Below are 12,500 nucleotides of genomic sequence, written 5' to 3' on the forward strand. Positions count from 1 at the left end.
AACCTAACCTAACCTAACCCAACCCAACCCAACCCAACCCAACCTAACCTAACCTAACCTAACCTAACCTAACCTAACCTAACCTAACCTAACCTAATCTAACCCAACCCAACCCAACCCAACCCAACCCAAACCAAACCAACCCAACCTAACCTAACCTAACCTAACCTAACCTAACCCAACCCAACCCAACCCAACCCAACCTAACCTAATCTAATGCAACCCAACCTAACCTAACCTAATCTAACCTAACCTAACCTAACCTAACCTAATCTAACCTAACCTAACCTAACCTAACCTAACCTAACCTAACCTAACCTAACCTAACCTAACCTAACCTAACCTAACCTAACCTAACCTAACCTAACCTAACCTAACCTAACCTAACCTAACCTAACCTAACCTAACCTAACCTAACCTAACCTAACCTAACCTAACCTAACCTAACCTAACCTAACCTAACCTAACCTAACCTAACCTAACCTAACCTAACCTAACCTAACCTAACCTAACCTAACCTAACCTAACCTAACCTAACCTAACCTAACCTAACCTAACCTAACCTAACCTAACCTAACCTAACCTAACCTAACCTAACCTAACCTAACCTAACCTAACCTAACCTAACCTAACCTAACCTAACCTAACCTAACCTAACCTAACCTAACCTAACCTAACCTAACCTAACCTAACCTAACCTAACCTAACCTAACCTAACCTAACCTAACCTAACCTAACCTAACCTAACCTAACCTAACCTAACCTAACCTAACCTAACCTAACCTAACCTAACCTAACCTAACCTAACCTAACCTAACCTAACCTAACCTAACCTAACCTAACCTAACCTAACCTAACCTAACCTAACCTAACCTAACCTAACCTAACCTAACCTAACCTAACCTAACCTAACCTAACCTAACCTAACCTAACCTAACCTAACCTAACCTAACCTAACCTAACCTAACCTAACCTAACCTAACCTAACCTAACCTAACCTAACCTAACCTAACCTAACCTAACCTAACCTAACCTAACCTAACCTAACCTAACCTAACCTAACCTAACCTAACCTAACCTAACCTAACCTAACCTAACCTAACCTAACCTAACCTAACCTAACCTAACCTAACCTAACCTAACCTAACCTAACCTAACCTAACCTAACCTAACCTAACCTAACCTAACCTAACCTAACCTAACCTAACCTAACCTAACCTAACCTAACCTAACCTAACCTAACCTAACCTAACCTAACCTAACCTAACCTAACCTAACCTACCCCAACCCAACCCAACCCAACCCAACCTAACCTAACCTAACCTTACCTAACCCAACCCGACCCAACCTAACCTAACCTAACCTAACCTAGCCTAGCCTAGCCTAGCCTAGCTTACCTAACCTAACCTAACCTAACCTAACCTAACCTAATCTAATCCAACCCAACCCAACCCAGCCCAGCCCAACCTAACCTAACCTAACCTAACGAAACCCAACCCAACCCAACCCAACCCAACCCAACCCAACCTAACCTAACCTAACCTAACCTAACCTAACCTAACCTAATCTAATCCAACCCAACCCAACCCAACCCAACCCAACCCAACCCAACCCAACCTAAACTAACCCAACCCAACCCAACCCAACCCAACCCAACCCAACCCAACCTAACCTAACCTAACCTAATCTAACCCAACCCAACCCAACCTAACCTACCCTAATCTAACCTAACCTAACCTAACCTAACCTAACCTAGCTACCTAACCCAACCTAATTTCAACAACCTAATCTATAATCTCTCTCTCTCTCTCTCTCTCTCTATATATATATATATATATATATATATATATATATATATATATATATATATATATATATATATATATATATATATAATACTTAACATTTAAATCATACAGATATGAGGACAATTTGCATACAAATTGTATTCAAAGTGCAGAATCAGGTGACCCCCATAACTGTAATTTTCTAAGGCATTTTCAGAGGAAGAGCCCATGTGTGTGTGTGTGTGTGTGTGTGTGTGTGTGTGTGTGTGTGTGTGAGTGTGTGTCGTTGACCTGATAATGTCACCAGTTCGTGACAGACTTTATAGTTGTGGGTGATAAAAAGTATGTGCCCATATCCACACCCACAACCTCACACCCACCCCACCCTCAACCCCCACAACCCCCACCCTCACTAACCAAGTCATTCCTTTCCTTCAGCAGCAGCAGCGAGGCGGCAGTGAGGCGGGTGTATGAAGTTTTAATGGAATTGTGGATTAAGATGAATGATTCTGAGGGGGAGGGGGAGAGTGAAGTTCTTCTGGAACATTCCTGGCCTGTCACGTGTGTGTGTGTGTGTGTGTGTGTGTGTGTGTGTGTGTGTGTGAGTGGGTGGGTGGGTGTTTGTGGGTGTGAGTGTGTGGGTGTGAGTATGTGTTTGTGTGTGTGTGTGTGTGGGTTCCCATGACCCGTTTTCTTCAAGGGTAGGCTTCAGTATTGGTGGGTGGCAATCACATTAAAGATGTCTTTGATTCTGGGTTATTGTTTTCTCCGCTTGGGAAGGGTTGACGTGTTTGTGTGTGTGTGTGTGTGTGTCGTGCTCCACTGAAGGTGGACCTACGACGACCCGACACTTATTGACCTCTGTGTTGACCCGACTGTAATGACCTCTCCGTTGACCCAACAGTAGTTACCCGTGTCTCGACCAGGGAGTATAATTGACCTGTGTCTCAACCCAACAATAATAACCTCTTCCTCGACCCCCACCAACAGTAATGACCTCCTCCTCGACCCCCACCAACAGTAATGACCTCCTCCTCGACCCCCACCAACAGTAATGACCTCTTCCTCGACCCCCGCCAACAGTAATGACCTCTTCCTCGACCCCCACCAACAGTAATGACCTCCTCCTCGACCCCCACCAACAGTAATGACCTCCTCCTCGACCCCCACCAACAGTAATGACCTCCTCCTCGACCCCACACAGTAATGACCTCTTCCTCGACCCCCACCAACAGTAATGACCTCCTCCTCGACCCCCACCAACAGTAATGACCTCTTCCTCGACCCCCACCAACAGTAATGACCTCTTCCTCGACCCCCACCAACAGTAATGACCTCTTCCTCGACCCCCACCAACAGTAATGACCTCTTCCTCGACCCCTGCCAACAGTAATGACCTCTTCCTCGACCCCCACCAACAGTAATGACCTCTTCCTCGACCCCCACCAACAGTAATGACCTCTTCCTCGACCCCCGCCAACAGTAATGACCTCTTCCTCGACCCCCGCCAACAGTAATGACCTCTTCCTCGACCCACACCAACAGTAATGACCTCCAGATAAGGTAATAACAGCCCTGGACACCTAGTGTCCCCCAGATACAGTCCCTGGCCTCTACCAGGTCAACGTAATCGCATGAAGATAAAAATGAATTATTCATTTCTTTCACGAAATGTAATTTTCACGCTGGTTGCATAAGGTCCGTGTCGATTGCTAAGCATGAAACGGTTACCTTAATTACATTTACCGACGTGTAAGTCTTCAAAAGCTAATAGCATTGACCCAGTTTATGTAAAAGAAATTCTTGGTTCTTCAATAAAAAAAAAATGAATAAATAAATGAAATAGGAAAACGTATATTTTAACGATCCACCGAAGGCATTTAAATTTGTAGTATCATTTTTTTTTTCCGTTTTCTTTTCAAGGTTTGGTATGGGATTGAGCAGGTGGTCGGATGGGGATTGGGGTTCAATGGTGGGGTGATTGGGGAGGTGAGGAACGCTGGTGTACCACACGTGTGGTGGATGATGGTGGTGGATGATGGTGGTGGATGATGGTGGTGGTTCACATACGGCTGGGCTGGCTGGCTGGCTAGCTGGCTAGCTAACTACTCGAGCACGATGGTTCGACCCCTTTGAGCAGGGAAGCACACGACTCGTTTGAACACACGAAGGTACGAGTCTTTGAACACACGAAGGTACGAGCCTTTGAACACACGAAGGTACGACCCTTGAACATGATGTTACGACCCTTGAACACGACGGTACGACCCCTTGAATACGACGGTACGACCCCTTGAACACGACGGTACGACCCTTTGAACACACGAAGGTACGACCCTTTGAACACACGAAGGTACGACCCTTTGAACACTACGGTATGACCCCTTGAACACGACGGTACGACCCCTTGAACACTACGGTATGACCCCTTGAACACACGAAGGTACGACCCCTTGAACACGACGGTACGACCCCTTGAACACGAGATCCTTGCGGGGTTTAAGTCACACGTTCCACTATCATACCCAGGAGTCGTACCGCCGTGATCAAAGGGTCGTACAGTTCCCGAGGGTCGTCCTGTCGTGCTGTTCAAGGGTCGTACCGTCGTGTAGGAAGGGGTCCACCTGGCCCCGACCGCGAATGGGAGGGAGTGGGGAGGGAGGGAAGGTGGTGAGGAGTGAGCCAGAGGGTGAGGTGGGGGGAGAGAAGGGGGGGGGGGGCTGATCGTCCTCTTCGCGTGCTGTGGCCACACCCTCCCTTCCCCTTCCCCTCCCGGGGTCCCCACAGCTGGAGCCGAGACTTATCACCCGCGCGTCGTGGTGACCTCATTACCAACACGTACGACTCTCCTATAGCCGATCCATGAGAGTCAGCTGACGGCACCTTACACACACACACACACACACACACACACACACATACACACACACACACACACACACACACACACACACACACACACACACTCGTCTCGAGGTGTGCGTATTCTCCCTAGCGAAGAGGACAGGGTCTCGTGCCGTGCACTTCACTCCGCGCGAGGTTAATAACGAGGTATCATCGCCAGGGTTGCCAACCCCCGGGCTCAACACTAGCAAGACTTGCTAGCTTTCAGGGCCGAGTTCGAGGACGGATGATACACTGTTTCCGTGATGCCTTTAGGTCGATGATGCGGCCCTTGAGCAAGACGGTACGACCAAGCCGTCACAGCTAAGGGTCGTGCCGCTTAAAGGTCGCACCGTCGTGGTCTATGGTCGTACCAACGTGGTCTGTGGTCGTACCGTCGTGGTCTGTGGTCGTATCGTCGTGATCAAAAGGTTCAACACAGGAGGGACTACCATGTTACGGTGGGTAAGGGGGGACTGACTGTAGTGTCCCCAGGTTGGTGGGGGGGACTGATTTACTGTAGTGGCCCCAGGTTGATGAGGGGGGGACTGATTCACTGTAGTGGCCCCAGGTTGGTGAGGGGGACTGATTTGCTATGATGTCCCCAGTTGAGTGAGGGGGGGACGGACTAACTCGCTGTGGTATCCGCAGGTGGGTATCGAGAGGACCGACTCACTATGATGTCCCCAGGAGGATGAGAGGGACTGACTGACCGTGATGCCCTAGGGCTGGGTCAGGTCAAGGGAACAGGACATTAAGACAATTTTTCCTGAAGCAAGTCCAAGCGAACCAAGAATACTTGTGTTATAGCTACTATAATGTGTGCAAGGGGGATTGTAGCTTCGGACAAGCTGCTGCAACTGGTGCAACATTAGTTGTGAAGAAGAGGTGGTTCGAGGTGAGGTGAGACGATGTGGGCGGGCATGGCAAGGCAGGAGTCCCGTAGAAGAAGTAAACCGTCACTGGATCTCGTGGAGCTTCTACGGAAGGGAGGTGGCGGGAGCAGCAGGAGTGATAAAACGTTGCCAGGGTTCTGCAGCTACGCTGCCCGAGCAGTAGGATTGAGAGAGGCGATAATATTAAGGTCCTGTAGTCTGGCAAGATATCGGCAGTTCCTATGGCTAAGCTGTGCTACAGGAGAGGGTATGGTCACATTGCTGTAGATGCTGCAGGAAGCGAAAGACGGGAAGGTCCCGTGTGCGTTGCTTTTCAACAGGGGAAGGATTGTAGTCACCTGGCGGAGGAGGAGCTGACGATGGGAATGTCCCATGGCCTCCAGCTGGGGTAGATGGGTTCGGAGTCACATGGTGGTTACGACATGTTCAAGTGCCAGTGTTAGCTCTCTTGTGATTAGTGGCAAAGTTGATCGTTTGGCTGAACGACCGACTACCCGAATTGATTGACGCTCGATCATTTATGAATCAGTCGGGTCGGCCACACCGATAGTGTTAATTATGTGGCGTGGTCGCCAAGCTCATTATCATTGGCCTCTGGAGGCTTATAGTGGATCGTTGATTGGCGAGAGTCCAGACTCGAGTGGAAACCTCCCGTTGAAAAAGGTCAAGAGTGAATTGCCAGTTCGGGTGTTTGGTTATATGACCTGGGTGGTTACCCCAGGTCACATGTGGTTACAGGAGGTCAGGTCCTTGTTAAGATTCCGGCTGTGGACTAGCTGTCAGTCAGGACTTCGGGTTCCTGCCGGAGGCAAGGCTTCGAGAAGCGACGGTGGGGAATGACCCGACATGAACAAAAATGTCTTGGGTGATGAGACGCCTAATCGCTCTTAGCCATCTCTTAGGTGATCGAGTCACGCTATATATACACAGTTGACTCTGGGATTTGATCCTCTTTTGTCATAGCGATAAGTTTTGAGGGGGAAGGGTTGGGTCGCATTTCAAACGTTTTAATGTCTTTTGTGTTCCATGGGTATATTGAATTGTTGTGATGCAGTTTGTCATATATATATATATATATATATATATATATATATATATATATATATATATATATATATATATATATATATATATGTGTGTGTGTGTGTGTGTGTGTGTGTGTGTGTGTGTGTGTGTGTGTGAAGTACATCATATGTCATATTCTACAAAGTTGCATCTTTTATTTTCTTTCTCTTCACCAGGCCGAGAATTTCACGCAGGAGTGACCTGGGGTAACTTCGCTGCTCCTGGCTCCTATATAGAGCCATCTGGCCACGGCTGTTGGCCTCCCCATAGGAGCCATCTGGAATCCACCTCGACCACCTGGATCTTACCTGAGCCCAGCAGCAGCACCACCAGCTGAGGACAGATGAACCGGTTCCTGCAGCTGGTGTTGGTGCGCCTCCTGCTGGCGTGGCGGGAGGCCCAGGGCACGTCCTCGCTACCAAGTAAGTCCCTTCGGCTCCGGGGGTCTTAGAGACCTCCCTCCTGTGTGAACCCCCTCCTTCAGGAACCAATCTTGCGGGGGTCCCCCCCTCCCTTTTCTTTCCCCCTGGGGTTGTCCCCCCCCCCCTTTTTTTTCCCTGGGGTTGTCCCCCCCCCCTTTTTTCCCTTGGGGTTGTCCCCCTTTTTTTTTTTTTTTATTTTCGGGGGTTTCATGAAAATCCTTTCCGTGGCTACATGATGGAAATAAGACCAAAAAGCTTTCTTACTAAACCACTCGCTTCTACTTCTTCCTCTCCTTCTTCCCCATCCTACTTTATATTCAAACTGAAAAGTTAGGAAAGAAAACGGAATGTATGAATTTATATCTCTCCATGGACTGCGGACTTTTCCCAAGCTGTCGGAAAACGGGAACGCGTTGTCCTTACTTACTTGTATCTCCTCTGTCTCATCTCGCGCTCGCGCAAAAAAAAAGGTGCCAATCCTTCCTCGCGCTCGACAAAAGGTTCCCAAACTTCCTTTGTTGCCATGATTAATGTGATGGAGAGAGGGAGGCTGGCTGTCAGCTGGGCTGAACTCACCATAGCTTCACACACTGTCTGGAGAGGATGGGGTCGGGGTGTTCGTTCCACGACAGGTGTCCGTATTACGTTCGGACTTTCCTCGAAGCAGATTGAACCCGATGCATCGTTGCCGACGGCCGAGTTCTGTATGTCCAATGTTATGAGTTGTGATATATATATATATATATATATATATATATATATATATATATATATATATATATGTAGGTTTGCGGCAGGGGTGTGTGATGTCTCCATGGTTGTTTAATTTGTTTATGGATGGGGTTGTTAGGGAGGTAAATGCAAGAGTCCTGGAAAGAGGGGCAAGTATGAAGTCTGTTGGGGATGAGAGAGCTTGGGAAGTGAGTCAGTTGTTGTTCGCTGATGATACAGCGCTGGTGGCTGATTCATGTGAGAAACTGCAGAAGCTGGTGACGGAGTTTGGTAAAGTGTGTGGAAGAAGAAAGTTAAGAGTAAATGTGAATAAGAGCAAGGTTATTAGGTACAGTAGGGTTGAGGGTCAAGTCAATTGGGAGGTGAGTTTGAATGGAGAAAAACTGGAGGAAGTGAAGTGTTTTAGATATCTGGGAGTGGATCTGTCAGCGGATGGAACCATGGAAGCGGAAGTGGATCATAGGGTGGGGGAGGGGGCGAAAATTTTGGGAGCCTTGAAAAATGTGTGGAAGTCGAGAACATTATCTCGGAAAGCAAAAATGGGTATGTTTGAAGGAATAGTGGTTCCAACAATGTTGTATGGTTGCGAGGCGTGGGCTATGGATAGAGTTGTGCGCAGGAGGATGGATGTGCTGGAAATGAGATGTTTGAGGACAATGTGTGGTGTGAGGTGGTTTGATCGAGTAAGTAACGTAAGGGTAAGAGAGATGTGTGGAAATAAAAAGAGCGTGGTTGAGAGAGCAGAAGAGGGTGTTTTGAAATGGTTTGGGCACATGGAGAGAATGAGTGAGGAAAGATTGACCAAGAGGATATATGTGTCGGAGGTGGAGGGAACGAGGAGAAGAGGGAGACCAAATTGGAGGTGGAAAGATGGAGTGAAAAAGATTTTGTGTGATCGGGGCCTGAACATGCAGGAGGGTGAAAGGAGGGCAAGGAATAGAGTGAATTGGAGCGATGTGGTATACAGGGGTTGACGTGCTGTCAGTGGATTGAATCAAGGCATGTGAAGCGTCTGGGGTAAACCATGGAAAGCTGTGTAGGTATGTATATTTGCGTGTGTGGACGTGTGTATGTACATGTGTATGGGGGGGGGGGGGTTTGGGCCATTTCTTTCGTCTGTTTCCTTGCGCTACCTCGCAAACGCGGGAGACAGCGACAAAGTATAAAAAAAAAAAAAAAAAAAAAAATATATATATACGCCCGCACACGCACATATACATATCAACGTATACACAGACATGTACATTTATACCCATGGACATATTCATACTTGTTTGTCTTCATCCATTCCCGTCGCTACCCCGTCCCCCACAGGAAACAGCGTCGCTACCCCCCTGCTTCAGCGAGGTAGCGCCAGGATAACAGACAAAAAAAAAAAAAAAGCCACATTCATTCACACTCAGTCTCTGGCTGTCATGTGTAATGCACCGAAACCACAGCTCCCCTTTCCACATCCAGACCCCACAGACCTTTCCGTGGTTTATCCCAGACGTTTCACACGCCCTGGGGGTTCAGTCCATTGAATTCTTTTTCATCTGCACCCGTCACATGTGGTGCCCCTTTCCTTTCAATCCCTCCCATGCCTTAACCCTTTACTCTCTCTCTCTCTCTCTCTCTCTCTCTCTCTCTCTCTCTCTCTCTCTCTCTCTCTCTCTCTCTCTCTCTCGTATTTCCTTGACTAGGGGTTGGAGAGCACGTAAATCCTTTAATACTCTCCCAGCATTTGATTAAAAATCATAATCGTTCATAATTACGCTTTATATTATTCTCTTACATTCATATTTATTGTAGGCAATTTCAGAATCATATGATAGAGTGAAGTGTGTAATTTGTCACCAGGTATATATTGATAGCTGTGTGGCGTCGTATGTAAAGTAAGAAATATATGTATTTATATTTTTTCTTTTCTTTCTTTTAAACTATCCGCCATTTCCCGCATTAGCGAGGTAGCGTTAAGAACAGAGGACTGGGCCTTTGTGGAATATCCTCACCTGGCCCCCCTCTGTTCCTTCTTTTGGAAAAAAAAAAAAAAAAAAAAAAACGAGAGGGGAGGATTTCCAGCCTCCTGCTCCCTCCCCTTTTAGTCGCCTTCTACGACACGCAGGGAATACGTGGGAAGTATTCTTCATCCCCTATCCCCAGGGATATTTATATTTATATGTAAAATTATTATATGATTAGGTAACTACGTAGGCATTCATCTTGACTAAAAGCCTTACTGTTAATGTTTTTTTTTTTCTTTATAAAAACTGAAGAAATTAGTATTCAAAGACATGTTATGGGAATTGAAGTATTAGAATGTGTAACGATGATGCTTTCAGGAAAGTTAGGTAAATTGATGCTGAAAGACAGCTGTTAATTATTGAACGTGAGAAAACAGGTGAAGAACTGATGCTTAAGATGAGAATTAAAGTTATTTTTATCTAATTGAACCTTAAAGAAAGGATAAACAAATTGCCTTTGGCAGCAAGCGTAAGATCTGATAGATTGAAAGAAATATCCATAACATGATATTTCTAGAGAGAGAGAAAAATATTGAGAGAGAGAGAGAGAGAGAGAGAGAGAGAGAGAGAGAGAGAGAGAGAGAGAGAGAGGCTCGTCTGGAAGCGAGTTCTCCTGCTTGTGTGGCTTTAAAAAAAAAATGTGGTAGAAACGGGCCAGCAGATCTGAAGGCATCCATCGCTCCCTCCGGCTCAATTGCCGGAAGACGAAAGTGGGAGACATGAGAAGAAACACCGTGTAGTGTGCTAGGGTGGGAAGAGTATACTGCCATGGGAATTCTATAGGGAAGTGTGACCCGGGGGGTTAAAAGTGCCTCGGTGGTCGTTCAAAACGGCCACGCTGAGGCTGGACTCTGAGGAAGGAGAAGGGGAAAAAAAATAAGAAAAAAAAAAAACGAAAACTCGTTTTCTTCTAGAATTAGGATATATATATATATATATATATATATATATATATATATATATATATATATATATATATATATATATATATATATATATATTAGTCTATGTTGAAATCCAGATGGAGTGTGAGTGAGACCCTCCCTAGGACCGATGTCCGATGTTGGGGACGGGTGGCCGATATCTGATGCTGGAACGGGTAGCCGATATTTGATGTTGTGGACGGGTGGCCGATATCTGATGTTGGAACAGGTGGCCGATATCTGATCTTCGTCCACTAGGCCGATATCTGATGTTGGTACACCAGGCCGATATCTGATGTTGGGACAGGTGGCTGATATCTGATTTTGGCATACCAAGCCGATATTGGATGTTGGTACAAGAGGCCGATATCTGAAGTTGGTCCACCAGGCCGATATCTGATGTTGGTACAACAGGCCGATATCTGAAGTTGGTCCACCAGGCCGATATCTGATGTTGGTACACCAGGCCGATATCTGATACTGTTCCACCTGGCCAATATGCGATTACGGCTCAGAAAGTCTATATCCGATATTTGTCTTAGTGGCAATGACTGATACTGGTCTAGGAGGCCGATTTCCGATATTGGTCCCGAAGTCCGATAATTGATATCGGTCCAGAGAGCGATACTATTACTGGTCCAGGAGGACGATGACCGATAATGACGAAGGAGACCGATATCCCGTCACCGGTCCAGAAAGCCGATATCCGATACCAGCACAGGAGGCCGATATCCGATACTGGCACAGAAGGCCGACGTGACAATAGTAATTAGCGAGCGTCGATCCGTCAACAGGAAAATGTCGCTTATTCCCCCCAACCCCCCAAAAAAACTCTCTCTCTCTCTCTCTCTCTCTCTCTCTCTCTCTCTCTCTCTCTCTCTCTCTCTCTCTAAGCGTCCAAGGTCTATCCTCCTGTGAGCGCTACACGTTAGCTTCGACCGACTGGCAATAAACTGGCCGTCGTTAAGCGCGCGTTAAGTAACTAACTCCCCCAGGGTGGTGGTCCAACGCGCGCCTCCGCTAAACACCATGGTCACCCCTTGAACGTATGATTCTCGTTTTCGTTATATCAATAAATTATATATGTATATATTTTTTTGCACCGCTCACTGTTATACCACCCTCGTCTCTCTCTCTCTCTCTCTCTCTCTCTCTCTCTCTCTCTCTCTCTCTCTCTCTCTCTCTCTCTCTCTCTCACACACACACACACTCATTTTGTCCTCTCTCTCTCTCTCTCTCTCTCTCTCTCTCTCTCTCTCTCTCTCTCTCTCTCTCTCTCTCTCTCTCTCAGTTATCTTCCTCTCACTCTATTCTCTTTATTTCACCCTCACATTGAGCTGTGTGCTGTGAGGGAATATCGCTCCTTGACCGCTTCACTTGTAAGATGTTATGAGCCGATGTTATCTCGTATCCTGAGTGGAAAAAGCAGGTGTTATCTTGCTCCAGTGGTCAGAGGGCTGGTGTTATCTTTGACCGTACCAGACACTGGGGGTTAGCCTTATCTTGCCTCCTTTTGCAAGAAAGCTGATATATTATCTTCTCAGCGAGAGAGCGTTTGTTATCTCACTTCCTCAGTGGGAGAGTGGGTGTTATCTTGCCTCGTCTGCAAGAAGGCTGATATATTATCTTCTCGGCGAGAGAGCGTTTGTTATCTTGCTTCCCCAGTGTAAGAAACTGGTGTGATATTGCCTTTACAAGCAGGAAATCACTGTTATCCTGCTCACTCAACATGGAAAATCGTGTTACCGTGCCTCCCCATTGAAGGATATTGCGTTATCTTGCTTCCTCA

At 46.8% G+C, this 12,500-nt stretch overlaps 1 protein-coding gene across 8 annotated transcripts in view; it reads left to right on the forward strand.

Annotated features, from left to right (window-relative positions):
- LOC139767286 (uncharacterized) overlaps nucleotides 1-12,500 on the forward strand; it is a 398,565-nt gene that overhangs the window by 292,125 nt on the left and 93,940 nt on the right. For all 8 annotated transcript variants that reach the window (XM_071696479.1, XM_071696481.1, XM_071696480.1 and 5 more), the window contains one exon: nucleotides 6,808-7,053. In XM_071696479.1, coding sequence (XP_071552580.1) covers nucleotides 6,975-7,053 — 79 coding nt within the window. In that variant the 5' untranslated portion in view covers nucleotides 6,808-6,974. The remainder of the gene's footprint in view (nucleotides 1-6,807; nucleotides 7,054-12,500) is intronic.

The sequence above is a fragment of the Panulirus ornatus genome, chromosome 59 (assembly GCF_036320965.1).
Source record: "Panulirus ornatus isolate Po-2019 chromosome 59, ASM3632096v1, whole genome shotgun sequence".
In the NCBI taxonomy this organism is placed as follows: domain Eukaryota; kingdom Metazoa; phylum Arthropoda; class Malacostraca; order Decapoda; family Palinuridae; genus Panulirus; species Panulirus ornatus.